Source organism: Polyodon spathula, chromosome 24, assembly GCF_017654505.1.
Source record: "Polyodon spathula isolate WHYD16114869_AA chromosome 24, ASM1765450v1, whole genome shotgun sequence".
NCBI classification, from domain to species: domain Eukaryota; kingdom Metazoa; phylum Chordata; class Actinopteri; order Acipenseriformes; family Polyodontidae; genus Polyodon; species Polyodon spathula.
In genome coordinates this window covers 19,040,573-19,054,603 of record NC_054557.1, presented here as the reverse complement: position 1 = coordinate 19,054,603, position 14,031 = coordinate 19,040,573, and the positions used below count along the sequence as shown (strand labels likewise).

Below are 14,031 nucleotides of genomic sequence, written 5' to 3'. Positions count from 1 at the left end.
CGCCCCTCACCAGATTTGAGTAGGTCAGGCTGGGGTGGACACGCCGGCCACAGGCTCTCCGGGGTTCCACAAAAAATGCACCGTGAATCGAAAAGAGAGGGGCGTGCCTCAGAGAGACCAGGGTTCAATTCCAAGAGCAATTCTGACGCAATTTGCATTGTAATTTTATTTAGAGTGGAACCTTGGCATAATGATAATAATAGTGACATCGATCTTCAGATTACACTGTAATTATACTACAGTATATCATTGATGGATTGCAGTTCATCTATGTATTTTCAAACACTTCTAGTTTTTCAATAGTATGATTCTGTATTTGCGCCTGTGATTTGTATTGGAAAGACGTTGGTGTGTTTTTGATAATTTAAAATAAGGAGCAGATAGTAAAAGCTAGCGTCAGAATGCCATTGTGAAATGATGAGGTTTTTGGTGTTTGAAACTTTTCATAGCAATTAAAAGGGCACTGTTAACAAGTTGTAGTGTAAGCGATTATTTGTGTATTGTTATTTACGTTAGGAGGGGTCACTGTGAATAATAGCAGGCTCACAATACAGAGCCCGCATCCCCTTTTGAGTCGGGTCTGACATTTCGATTCACGGGGTCATCTTTTGCTTCCCTTGATTCAAGTTTCGAGGATTTTCTTTTGTTTAAGCAAAAGATTGAATTTATAACTGTTTTTGTTTTTCCAGGAAAATGTCGGCAAAGGATCAGGTGTTGGTCGCCTGCAGTAAAGCGTGAGCCGGCTAGACCAGGACACACAGAGCCGATGGGAGTCTTTGGGACCGAAGTTTTTTTAGGACAGTTTTAATTACATAGCGAATCTCACAAGCATGTACTGAAAATCACTGTTGAAAACGTACACACAAATCCACTATAACCGCTCGTTTAGCAAGAGAGACACTGTTCTGTTCATTGTACAGTCACAGCACAGTTATACAACCAAAGATTTCTCTCAGCCTAACATTCAATTCTAGATCTGGTTTTGAGGATTAGGCAATCAATTATATGCCAGGTTTTAAATTGCAGTGCATCTTAACTTGATGCCATTCTGTACATAGACATAATATAGTTATGAATAACCCTTTGAATTATAACAGTACAATCTTGTTTTTTTGTTTTTTTTTGTGATTTATAATGAATGAATAACTCATTTGTACAGCTCTGGACAAAAGTTTTGCATCACGCTTCAAGACATCTCTCGTCAGAAGTCAATGCGGGACTTCCATGTGTTTCTGTTATTGATGTCTGTGAGTGCGTGCCTGCGTGCGTGCGGGAGTGTGTGATGAACTTCAATTCTGTATATATATATATATAGTAAATGTATTTACTCTGTAAAAAACAAACAAATAAAATACTAATCTCCTTTGAAAATTTGAAATAAAGAATAATTTTATGAATATTGTTGTGATTGTGTTCTGTGTCGATAAAGATCACATTAAACCCGTATAAATGAAGTTCTTAAGCAGTCTCGCTTTTGCCTTTCTCTTCAACACTTTACATAACACACGAGAGGGAGAGAGATTCTAATATTACTAATTATCTATTCTTATTCTTGTATCTTTTCACACTATGTATTTCTAAAGGACAACATTCAACATTTAAATTATTATTAGTACAGGGCTACAATGAATATTTAATATTTAAACACAGTATAGTTTACAGCAATAATGCTACTAAAATACAACATGAACTACTACTACTAATAATAATAATCAATCAATCTGTATTTTATATAGCGCCTTTCATATTGGACCACCTTCACAAAGCCCTTAATACATTAAATACAGTGAAAAACAATACAGACTATACAAGGCTGGGATGTGAAAATTCTAAAGCATTGTGGATACTCGTGTCATATAGAATCGTGAGAAGATACAGAGAAAGATCAGCAAAGACCGAGCAGCTAATAACAGCTATCAGGGTTAAAGAAAGAGAAAGCAAGAGAGAACAGGCGGGTCTGGAGAGCTGACATAAACTGCATTGCACTATTATTACCAGTACACACGGAGCTGGATTACTTCGCTTCTTCACTGCGAGGCAGTTTGACATTAACAGAAACGTGCTTGCAAGATGTGAAGCGCGCGTTTATTTTAAGGTTGGTCAAAATAAACTCTTAGAAATAAATCATATCCCGGTAGGTTTTTCTTTTTAAAAACTATTGAATAAAATACAATTAAATTAAATTAAACAATAATAATAATAATAATAATAATAATAATAATAATAATAATAATAATAATAATAATAATAATACAAAACTAGAGGATGCGTGCCATTTCCCTATAGCTGTAAATCACACCTGCTTCTGTGGATATACAAGGGATATATACACTTCATTTAATAATCTCTAAATGTCGATAGGAATATGTCTCTCTCTCTCTCTCTCTCTCAAATGCATTTGATTTTACGGCAAAGCAACGTGTAAACGAGCCTAGATTATGAATCCTTAGTATGACTATGTATATATACTGTATGCTTTAGTTGGCCGTGTGGCCCACAGCGTATTAAGGTTACAATTCCCCGCACAACCACAGGGGGAGCAGTAGAAATACTACAAAGCTAAATCATACTGAGCTAATGGATGTCAAGTGACTCACAGCGCAGAACCAGCAGTTCTGTGAATAACGCTGCGCCTTCCTCTGACTGCCACCTAGCGGTGAGGACCGTGACACAGCAGGGGCTATCATATCCGAAAGGAATATTGAGCCAGGTCTACAATTAATAATTGTTTACTAATTATTTATTGCATATAATGTAAACGTGTTCGTTTATCTGAAGGTGTATTAAAGATATTTTGGGATGCTTTTTTTTTTTGCTTTTTTTTTAAAGATAATGCTGAGCGAAAAAAAAAGACAGCTTCAAGATAAATAAAACAGTTGTGCTGTAATAATAAAATTATTGTACTAAATGCATTCTGGTTTAATGTTAAAAAGTATTTTATGCAGGACACACACACACACGCAGTATCCGCCCAAGGTAACGTTTTTTTTTTTTTTTTTTTTTTTTTTTTTTAATAAATTATTTTAAAGAACTACAATACCCATCAGCCCCTTGCCGTCTGCTGATGATGACGCAGCCGGGAACAACACACGGCGGGAAGCGGAAAAGTTTTTCTAAGAATCAAAACAGAATTTGTTCAGTTGATTTCCAGAGCGCCGTAACAGGAAAGTAAGAATTTATAAATATATTTTAAAATTAAAAAAAAAAAAAGGCTAGCATTGTAGAGTAGTGCCGCAATGCGTGTTTATTATTAATGCATGAAATAATAATTATGTGTTTTCACAGCGCGAAAATGTGTTGTCAACGTAAACAAACACTGAAGTTTTATTAATTTCATTTCGTGGAAAAGAACGGTCTTTTTAAGCTTTTACCTTACAAGGGACCAAAACCAGCAGCACGGATCTACCGATCCAGGCTTTTCTGCGTTTCCTAATGTTATTGTGTTACCAGTGCAAATTCTACTGCGGCTGAGAAACGCTAAAATCATATTTAACACCAGCATTAAAGATCATTATTTATATTTTGTTGAAAAACAAAACTAAAAAGTTTGTGCAGGCAAGGCAACAGCGAAAGTGCCAGCTATACCCCCCCCCCCCCCCGTGTGTGTGTGTGTGTGTGTGTGTGTGTGTGTGTGTGTGTGTGTGTGTGTGTGTGTGTGTGTGTGTGTGTGGTGGCATCTGACATAATGACGTTTCCCTTGGTGTGTTACTTGCAGGTCTAGGTGCAGCCAGGTTAGTAACGGCACGGAGTTAGGGTGTTGGATTTGAGAGGAATTGATCGGACAGCCCTGCTCTAACGGCTTCGTAAGTGTCGGCTTCTCTTGCAGGATGGACGGGAGGAGTCTGGCCCACGATCTGAAGAGATGGGCCTCGGAGGAGTTCCAGCTGCCTGTACGCAAGCTGCCCTGTGACGGCTTTTTCAGAAAGTCAGTGTGCTTTCCTTGTGAGGGAGGGATTGGAGGGAGCACCCTTTCTCTTAGGGGGGTGAGGGAGGGGGCAGTTCAGTCTCTATGCCTAAAGCCTGCTCTGGACTGGAGGGAGCACCATTTCTCTGAGGGGGGTGAGGGAGGGTGCAGTTCAGTCTCCATGCCTCCAGCCTGCCCTGGACTGGAGGGGGCATCTCTTCAGAAGCTGTAGTTGTAATAGCCGAGGAAGAAGCTGCTGTTTTCCAAGTAACCACATGGTGTGTCTCTCTCCTCTCAGGCTGTGTCTCGGGCAAGGTGCAGACATCTGGAAATACGTCACTGAGCATGTTCACCATCAGAGGTGAGCGCAGCTGCCCTGTCAATCAAAGAGACGCTCGTTTACTAGCAAAGTCATGTTTAAAAATGTGCAGCAGCAACTTGCATGAAGGTTTTCCTACCACTGAATGGTGTAACTGTTTAATAAACCGCTCTGCGTGTTCTCTGTCTCTGTGGCTGTTTTTACTTCGATCGTTATTTACCAGCTTCCTGCAATGCTAATTTGCCCCAGTTCTTTGCTGTCTCTTGGCTTCTGCAGAATGAGCGATTTGGAAAGTGACCATCAGGTGTCCCTTTCTCAAACTGTGAATTTCTATAGAGATTTCCTTTTTGTTCCCCCCTAGTTTTAACAGTTACAAATCTTTGCAGCTTCACCCATTCCAGATGTAGGTAACCGGCTCAAACGAGTCTTATAAAGTCCTTGTAAAACCAGGAGTGGAGCAAACTGCTTCGCAGTGGGTCTTAGTTGCATCCTTGCGAGGGAGGCAGGCATTAGAGTTGCTTTTCGGCTTTTGGATTCAGCTCCCGTAATTGAAAGCTTGGTTAATCTAGACCCAGAGATAGTAAATCATATACAACGCACACACAGGCACGCTAAGCACTATTAATATTAAACACTTCAGAAATGATCTGTTCTGTCTGTAGATGGTGTAAAGCAACCCTTTCAATATATAATCTTTTTTTTTTGTATTGCAGAAATGTGAAGATCATGAGAGGGAATCTGCAGTGGTATCCTTTAAATTAATGAGTTAGTCATTTAGTGTAACAGAGACTAGGAGGGTGAACTATGCATCATGAACAGAGTCTCTTCCAATAGGACCTTGTTTGTTTGACGTCTTATCCGAAGGACGGAGCACAAGGAGGTGAAGTGACTTGCTCAGGGACACACACAGTGGCTGAGCAGGGATTGGACTGGGAACCGTTCTCTAACCACTGGACCCTCAAGCCTCTAACACGCCTGGTCGATCCCCCCTTGAACGGGCATTTCCGCTGCTGTGTTTGCGACCGTGTCGGTCTGAAAGCAACACGACTATGCCAGCTGTTTTGGTGGTGGTTTTGTCCTGTCTTTCCATTGCTCACAGTTTCCTTGACACCGTGCCTCAGGTACAAAGTGATGGAGGAGTTTGAGGTGAGTTTGGGGATATCACTCTTATAAAAACCCCTCTGTGTTGTAGAAGAGATTGTTTGATGGCTAAGCTGAGTGCTTACTCTGTGTATTGTTTTTGCTAGTACACTTACCAGTTCGCTTCTTGTGTTAAAGGTAGTTGGAACTCGCACAGTATCCTTAATGCAGGACAGCTAGAACCGAAGAGCATCTCTCTCGAAAAAAAAAAGAGACCCAGAATATTTGAGTAATTGCTTTACAAACAGCCGAATCGTTGCAAACGTGAATAACTTCTTTGGGGATGAAAATCAGGCTCCTATTGCACAGCACTGCCCCCCAGTCCAGGTTTTGATACCAGCTTGATTATCCCCAGTGTGTCTAGTCAACAGGCCCAGGTGTGTCTTATTAAACTCGTAGTAAAGCCAGGAGCGGATCACAGCGCTATGCAGTGGGAGTCTTATTTTCATCGCTGGTGTATGTATTTTTTTCTGGCTGGCTGAAGTGTGCTGTGTGATCTATAGCCCGCCCCCCGTGGTGTTTCCGCAGGTGAGGAGCGGAGCGGCTCAGAGCGAGGCTGAGAGGAGGAAGGCGATGCAGAGAGAGGTGCTGGAGCTGAGATCAGAGCTGGAGCAGCTGGACTCTCAGATTGAGATGGCACAGTGCGAGTTCACTGCCAACGGTGAGGAGGAGGAGGAAACTGTGCTGCAGGGTACCCTGAGTGGCTCACCAGGCAAAAAGAAATGCAGAATTTTTTTGGATCATTTTAAGGTTGTTTTTTCATCATTGTTTTAATGTCTCTGTCTCTGTCCGTCTTTCTGTGTGCGTATCTGTGTCTGTCTTTCTGTGTGTGTCTGTCTCCCTGCTTGCGTGTCTCACAGAGAGTTCAGTCAGAGACACCTGGGAGCGCGCTGTCGAGTCTAAGAAGAGGGAAGTTCTCCTGAGATCGTACGCGGAGCGCTGTGTTCGGGGCAGGCAGCGAACGAGTGAGGAGATCTACAGGATCCGCGGGCACCGCCAGACACTGGAGCAGCTGAGCAGGTGCAGGAGGGAGGGACACTTCACTTGATTGGACTGATTTACCATTCCAAGTGAAACGAGTGACGAAGCAGCTGCTTGGGTTTGTGACGATCGCTGCTTTTCTTAAAGACTCTGTGGAGAACAGCGATCCACACAAACCCAAGCAGCTGCTTCTTAATTCACTCTGAATAGTAAATCAGCCCCGATCCACACCAGCGACCCTCGCCTGTGGAGAGCTCGATCCAGACAATCGAGTAATTGTTTCATGCAGCTCTGGACTTGGGGCTTAAATTATAATATCCTCCCCAGGAAAGCTGAAGTGGAGGTTGGATTTGGAGGGACCCCTGCTAGCGGTGGATCAGCTGGCCCTGAACCCCAGATTCTGGTGAGTCGATCTCAAGTAGCTGAGGAATTTCTCAATTAAAAATCCCTAAATCTAGGATTTCCATAAATCACTGATTCTAAAACTTACTGTGTGTGTGTGTCTGTCTCTGCCTCTGTCGTGCTTGTGTCTGCCTCTGTCTCTCTGTGTGTGTGTGTGTCTGCCTGTCTCTCGTGTGTGTGTGTGTCTGCCTGTCTCTCGTGTGTGTGTGTGTCTGTCTGTCTCTCTGTGTGTGTGTGTGTGTGTGTGTGTGTGTGTGTCTATCTGCCTCTGCCTCTGCACAGTGTCTGACACACACAGACAGACTGAGAGTCTCTCGTGTGTGTGTGTCTGTCTGTCTGTCTCTCGTCTGTGTGTGTCTCTGTCTGTCTCTCGTCTGTGTGTGTGTCTGTGTCTCTCGTGTGTGTGTGTGTGTGTGTCTGTCTGTCTCTCGTCTGTGTGTGTGTCTGTCTGTCTCTCGTCTGTGTGTGTGTCTGTCTGTCTCTCGTCTGTGTGTGTGTCTGTCTGTCTCTCGTCTGTGTGTGTGTGTGTCTGTCTCTCGTGCGTGTGTGTGTGTGTCTGTCTGCCTCTCTGCGTGCGTGCGTGCGCGTGCGTGTGTGTGTCTGTCTCTCGTGTGTGTGTTTCAGAGTGAGGTGAAGCAGATCTGTCAGGAGAGGTTTCAGTTCTTCCAGTCCCTCCTGGACAGTGAGCTGGGGACGGCGACATCGGAGGCGCGGTGAGTCACGGCTGGAGTCTGGCTTCTGTTTTATAAAAACAGAAATAAGTCATCCTTGCCTCTTCGATCTGTGATCATGATCTACAGTAAGCAGTCATATATAAAGCTAAAAAGAATACCAATAAGCTTTCCTCTCTCTCTCTCTCTCTCTCTCTCCTTCTCTCTCTCTCTCTCTCTCTCTCTCTCTCTCTCTCTCTCTCTCTCTCCATGAAGAGTTTAAGGTATTCAAGGAGCTGCTCTTTAGTTCTAGTTGTCTGCCATAGATCTAGGTAACGAAAGCGTCTTTATGTTGGGGAGCGCCATCTAGTGCACAGCACTGTATTGCCAGCAAAAACAAAAGCAAACCTCTATAAACACTTCTATATCCTGCATTTGGTCTGTGGCAGGCAGTGGGAACTGAAGAGCACTTTCTGAACTCGGGGGTAAATGATCTTGACCCAGTCTTGCGAAGCTTATTTCGTGTTTTAAGGTGATAATAACTAAGTTTTACCCCTTTTGCAGTAGCAGTGTTGCCCTCCATGCATTTGTGAGTGTTTCGCTGCTCCAGTTCTGCCGCGCTCAAGCTGTCTTTCTTCTGATCCACAGTTTGTGTCGGGAAGAGCGGAGCGCTGTCTTTCAGCACTGGCTCAGTTCAGTGGAGGTGGGTACTTGCTGGGGCGTGGTGTGTGACCACGAGCCTTCCTCTAATCATCGGGCGCTCATAAGATAAGCCAGATCTTGCGGAAGCAATCAACAGTGGATTACAAGTCAAAAGGATGATGCAGACTTATGACAAACAGCTGCAGATAAAACGTTAGCGGGTTTAATTATCTGAAGCCACTGCTATTAAGATGTTTTGTTCCTCTCTCTTCCTGTAAACAACTGATTTGTCCATTAAGGGGGGGGGGGGGGGGGGGGGGGTGTTAAGTGCCACATAATGAAACCTGGAATCAGACAATTCTTTTTGTCTATTGTGGGAAATAGCAGCTGGATGGCTTTATTTTAAAAAGAGAAATCTGAGAGAGTCTGGAAAAAAGGTGTGTGAGAGAAAGAGAACCACTACAGAGATGGAAATAAGACTCCTATTGCACAGCAGTGTGAGCCAGTCCAGGTTTTACTAGCAGCTTGATCAGCCCCCAGTGTGTCTAGGTAACAAGCTCAGGTGTGTCTTATTATTAAACTCCTAGTGAAACCAGGACTGGATCAAACTGCTCTGCAACAGGAGATTTATTATTTCCATCCCTGTTACTACATCGGGAGAAAGCAATCCAAGACAAGTGGGATTTATCGTCTTCATGTTATAGGCGATCGTTAACAATTGAAAAATTCATTTATCGTACAACAGCAAACTTTAATGATTTATTTCGTTAATTTTATTTTTTTCGCTGTTTGTTTTCCCAGGATATAATTCGCTCCCATCCTCCCAGTCACATGTTGGGAGCGCTGCAGGACTTGGCCTCCCAGAGGCAGGCAGCGCTGCAGGAGAAGACTGCCCGGATCAACGTGTCCCAGGACGTGCAGGCGCTCCGGTGAGATACTGACCCAGGGGAGGAGACGATCCCCAAAGAGCTGCTTCAGTCATGTACTTTGTGTTTTGCAATGGGATTATTTTCTATCCCTGCTTGTTGCTGCGTGCGTTCCCCAGGCGTGTGCGTGTGTGTGGGGGGTGGGGGGTGTGGGGGCGGAGTGCAGAGTGCTTTTAACCCTTTCTCCGCTTCAGGTTTCGGTATGAGAGCCAGCATCTGCAGGATGTGTCTGAAGAACAAGAGGTCCTCCCTTCAGTCAAGTGGCTTCTGCAGGTGAAGAAAAGGAACAAGCATTTTCCTTTCTGTCCTCCCTACCTTTCCAGTGGTATCTGCAGTCATTGGGGTTATGATGTGGCGATAGGATTTATGCATCAATCACATTGTAACTGTGCACCGCTGCGTTGTGATTGTGTGCAAGTGCCCATGTGCTGGATGTGAAAAATACACAGTAATTACAGACACTTGATGTGAAGTCTTACCACTACACTGTGGCTAAGTGAAGCTTGTAGTAAAACCTGGAATGGGTGAAACTGCTATGCAGCAGGAGTCTTATTTCCATCCCTTTAAATAGGTAGACCAGTAATTTTAAAAAAAGACTCCCATTCCATAGCAGTTTGATCCATTCCTGGTTTTGCTACTCGTTTAATGAGACACACCGGACCTACACACACTGGGGCTAATCAAACTCATAGTAAAACCTGGAATGGATGGAACCGTTGTGCAGCGGGAGTGATTTCCTGTGTGGCTTACCCTCTCTTTCTCTCTTTCTCCCCCTCTCTCTCTCTCTCTGCAGGAAGGCTGGAGTGGGGTGGAGGAGAGGGGCGTGTCTCTCATTGCTCTTATCTCTAAGGAGAGGGAGCTCTCTGCTCTGCTGGACACAAAGAGGAAAGAGGCGGCTCTTGTGCTGGCAGGAGAATCTAAGGCAGCCTGCCTTGCTCGGTAAGAGACGGGAACCACGCAGGAGGGGGCAGTGAATTCACACCACCTGCATCAGTGCAGCGCGGCGCTTCAATTAGAGACCAGATGCACAACGGGAGCTGGCTGCAGTTCAGATTGTTCTCGAATGACGAATAAGTGCCTTTTTAATAGTTGTGACTGCATACTCTCATTCATTTCAATTAACATGCTCAATTTCAGATAATAGCTAGGCTTCTGTTGTCCTCTGTAATATAATTAACTATCCAGTACTTCACAGCGCCTCACCGCCCCCATCACCACAACCGCCAACAGCTAGGAAACAAAGGTTTTGCATCACCCTGTAGAATGAACACAGCTTGCTAAGTCGAATGAAACCTGGAATAACTCTCTTGATTTTCATGAGGTTATAAGTGACGTCTTGATTTTAAATTCTAGGCTAATGCAAAGCTTTTTGGCCGTAGCTGTTTGTTGCCTCTGGGAGTTAAGAGTCCCAGATTAATGCTAATCAGGTTCTGTGAAACCAGACTCCAGTTATCTAATAGAGGCTTGTTTCCTGAACCGCCCCCCCCCCCCTCCTCTCCTGCAGGGCTGTGTTTGAGCTGGAGCTGCAGCTCTGCATGGCGAAGGCACTGAGGGACTGTCTGCAGAAGCAGTGCCAAGACTGGGCAGAGACAGCCAGGGGCAAACAGGGGGCCATCCTGGCACTGCAGCACAAGTGGCAAAGCATCATGGACTTCAGGCAGCTGGTGGTAAGAGAAGAATCGGATGGCTTGGCGGGCCAGTGGGTAGACCAAAGGGGAAGGTTCCCGGTTCAATCCCAGCTCAGCCACTGACTCCCTGTGTGTGTCTGTGTGTGTGACCCTGAGCAAGTCACTGAACCTCCTTGTGCTCCGTCCTTTGGATGAGACATAAAACAAACAAGGTCCTATTGGAAGTGACTCTGCAGCAGCAGCAGTTATTGATGATGCATAGTTCACCCCCAGGGATAAAAACGTCTGCTAAATGACTAATTTATAATATCCCATAAACTGTGAAATATCGCCGGTACGAGATTCTGAGAAGGTTGGGCTCTGATGGTTTCTCTCCTGTTTTTTTTTTTAGGATAAGAAGCAGGAGCAGATTCGGGGCCTCATCAAAGGAAACTCCACAGCCAAAGCTGAGCTGGCGAAAGTCAAAGCAGAGGTAACCTCCTCGATCCACAGCGCTGTAACGGGAGTCTGATCCCCATTCCCGAGTCTGTCAGTGACTCACACCCCCCACATTCAAAATCAGAGAAACTTCATTTAAAATGAAGAATTGAAAGTGAGGGGCTGGTCTTGTAACGTAGGATATTTCTCTTTGAGACGAAAGCACCCGAAGTGATGCTGTGAACTGGGATTTTAATCTTTTTTGTATCTGTCTGTCTGTGTGTGTCTGTCTCGTTTGTTTGTTTGTGTGTGTGTGTGTGTGTGTGTGTGTCGGGCTCTATTTGTCTGTGTCTGTATCTGTATGTGCGTCGGTGTGTTTGTCTCTGTCTCGGTGTGTGTGTGTGTTTGTCTCTGTCTGTCTGTGTGTCTGTCTGTCTGGTTGTGTGTTTCTGTCTCTGTGTGTGTGTGTGTGTGTGTCTTGTCTCTGTGTGTGTGGGTGTGTGTGTCTGTGTGTCTGTCTGTCTCTGTGTGTGTGTGTGTGTCTGTCTGTCTCTGTGTGGGTGTGTGTGTGTGTTTGTCTCTGTGTCTGTCTCTGTGTGTGTGGGTGTGTGTGTTTGCCCCCTCAGATCGCCCTTTTTGTACAGGACAGGCTGCAGCATCAGCAGAGGGATGTGGAGGTGGGGGCGGGGGAGCTACACAGCGCCGTCAGCACAGAGCTGCTGCAGTTTGGGGGTGTCTCCCTGGCCGCACTGTCCCGGAGGAACCTGGATGGGTGAGTCCTTCCCAAACCAGCTTATTTACCAACAGGACCCTGATCAGAGGGCACTGCTGTTTGCCGTTGGACCGCGTCAGAGCAGTCCCAGCTACCGTACAAGAACTGGATCGCCAGATAGTCAGAGCGACAAAAACAAAACGATTTGGTTCAGGCTATGACATCGTCTGAATCCACAAGGAAGGAAATGCAGAAGATCAAAGTAGCTGGGTTGCTCACAGCTGCCCCCCTCTCTCTCTCTCTCTCTCTCTCTCTCTCTCTCTCTCTCTCTCTCTCTCTCTCTCAGCGTACTGCGAGTTCCAGCTTACAAGCTCTCTATTCATCGTCTGGACACCTCAGCTCCATTTGAGTCACGAGTCTTCGACAGCACCTGCCAGAGCCTGGCCTTCCCCCGCTACAGGGTGAGAGTCAGTCCTGATTCGGGACAATCCCATTGCAGAGCAGGGCGATCGGTTCCTGGTTTTACTAGGAGTTTAAAACACATCGAAGCTTTGTTACCTATTCACTGTAGACTGTAAACCCGGAATGGGTGAATCTGCTGTGCAGTAGGAAGGAGTCCTATTTCCAAATGCTCAATGGATTTTGAAACATGATTACCTTTTTTTGGTAAATGCTTGAAGTTGCACATGTGTTTGTCACTGTACACTCCCTCAATGAGGTTTTCATACCCCCCCACCCCCCCTCTCTCTCCCCCCTCTCTCTCCCAGGCTCCAGAGCAGCTCAGCTTCCACACAGTGGCGCTCAAGCTGGAGCTGAGACACCTGCAGCACCTCCTGGAACTCAAGCAGAGCTGCTTACACCTCACCAGCAGGTCCTGAGTTGCGTCTCGCTTACATGTGTCGCAAGTTCACCGTCCGCCTCGACGACCCGCGGCTGACTAGACGTCCCATTTCAGAACTTTGTGTGGACGCGCCACACACACCCACACACACACACACACACACACCCACACACACACACCTCTGCGCGCACACACGCTCTTTGTTGTACATGCTGAGTAGTATTAGTATTATGATTATTATTTTTATTTTGTAATTTCTGCTCCTTGATATTGTAGACTTCTTTCTGTTTTCACCGACATGTAAAGCGCTTTGAGATACTGTGGATGGAAAGACGCTATATAAATAAATAGATAAATGAATACATTGACTTTCAAATGCAAATAAATAAAAAATGGCTCTCTGTCTAACTCTCTCTCTCTCTCTCTCTCTCTCTCTCTCTCTCTCTCTCTCTGTGTGTCTCCTCCCCTCCAGCTCTGTTGCAGTGTGTGAGATCGGAGGACAGGGAGTTGGTCACTAACCTCCTGCCCACTGTCCAGCATCTCTCCCAGCAGAGCAGTCAGTGTCTGGAGTACGGCTCTGAGGTCAAGGCCGCCGTCACGCAGTGGTGAGTGTCGCCCACACCCAACACCAGGGTACCAATACTGTGCCTGCAGCAGCCGCCAAGCATTGTGCGTCACCCTATAGAGTGAACTCGGTGTGCTTCAGAATTACTGTGTGTTTACACATCATTACACTGTTAGTATGCCTAGTCACAATGTACTTAATGTGGAAATCCTTTTGTAGTAGGCTCAGGTGTGTCTTACTAAACTCATTGCAAAACCAGGAATGGATCAAACCACTATGCAATGGGAGTCTTATTTCCATCCCCAATATTGATGCAATACAGCCCTCTGAAATGTCTTTATAATATACAGCACTACACCCTGATATTGATGAGATCCAGCCCTCTGAAATGTCTTTTTATAATATACAGCACTAGACCCTAATATTGATGAGATCCAGCCCTCTGAAATGTCTTTATAATATACAGCACTAGACCCTGATATTGATGAGATACAGCCCTCTGAAATGTCTTTATAATATACAGCAGACCCTGATATTAACGAAACGTCCTTGTGCAGAGTAAGGCTGTGTCTTCATTCAGTCATCTCTCCCTATGTCCCCTTTAACAGAGTTTGTAATGGGTATTTTAACCTGGCCCAGCCGTTTGAGATCAAGGTACACTGCTTGGTGCTGATCTCTCTCTCTCTCTCTCAGGTGGGAGCAGCCAGCTCAGTTCTGCCTCCCTGAGGAGAGGAGACACGGCCTAACCCTGCAGCAGTGGATCGAGAGATGGAGCATGGCAGCTAAGGCACTGCACCAGAGACAAGGGGGCTGGCAGTGAGGTGTGCGGAGGGGGGGGGGCTGATTCACTGCGTGTGTGTGTGACCCTGAGCAAGTCACTTAACCTCCTTGTGCTCCGTCCTTC

The 14,031-nt window shown here is 45.4% G+C and overlaps 2 protein-coding genes across 2 annotated transcripts in view; both read left to right on the top strand.

The window, feature by feature from the left end:
- LOC121298583 (neural cell adhesion molecule 1-like) overlaps positions 1-1,454 on the top strand; it is a 6,838-nt gene extending 5,384 nt beyond the window's left edge. Inside the window, exons 10-11 of the mRNA XM_041225710.1 lie at positions 1-19; positions 690-1,454. The exon at positions 1-19 is cut by the window's left edge and continues 89 nt beyond it. Coding sequence (XP_041081644.1) covers positions 1-19; positions 690-738 — 68 coding nt within the window. The 3' untranslated portion in view covers positions 739-1,454. The remainder of the gene's footprint in view (positions 20-689) is intronic.
- A 1,628-nt stretch (positions 1,455-3,082) lies between these two features.
- haus5 (HAUS augmin-like complex, subunit 5) lies at positions 3,083-14,031 on the top strand. Its single transcript, XM_041225709.1, has 20 exons — positions 3,083-3,168; positions 3,827-3,925; positions 4,203-4,265; positions 4,937-4,969; positions 5,345-5,369; positions 5,892-6,024; positions 6,224-6,383; positions 6,672-6,747; positions 7,371-7,459; positions 8,045-8,099; positions 8,840-8,967; positions 9,159-9,237; positions 9,758-9,903; positions 10,469-10,631; positions 10,984-11,064; positions 11,636-11,781; positions 12,068-12,182; positions 12,489-12,592; positions 13,018-13,167; positions 13,821-14,031. The coding sequence occupies exons 2-20, from the start codon at positions 3,828-3,830 to the stop codon at positions 13,945-13,947; spliced, it is 1,971 nt and encodes a 656-aa protein (XP_041081643.1). The 5' UTR covers positions 3,083-3,168; position 3,827; the 3' UTR covers positions 13,948-14,031.

Bases quoted from the DNA above. Each gene is read 5' to 3' on its own strand.
- haus5 (XM_041225709.1), top strand. From the start codon at position 3,828: ATGGACGGGAGGAGTCTGGCCCACGATCTGAAGAGATGGGCCTCGGAG. The intron at 5,370-5,891 runs GTGAGTTTGGGG...GTGTTTCCGCAG, and splicing joins AAGTGATGGAGGAGTTTGAG to GTGAGGAGCGGAGCGGCTCA. The intron at 6,748-7,370 runs GTGAGTCGATCT...TGTGTGTTTCAG, and splicing joins GCCCTGAACCCCAGATTCTG to AGTGAGGTGAAGCAGATCTG.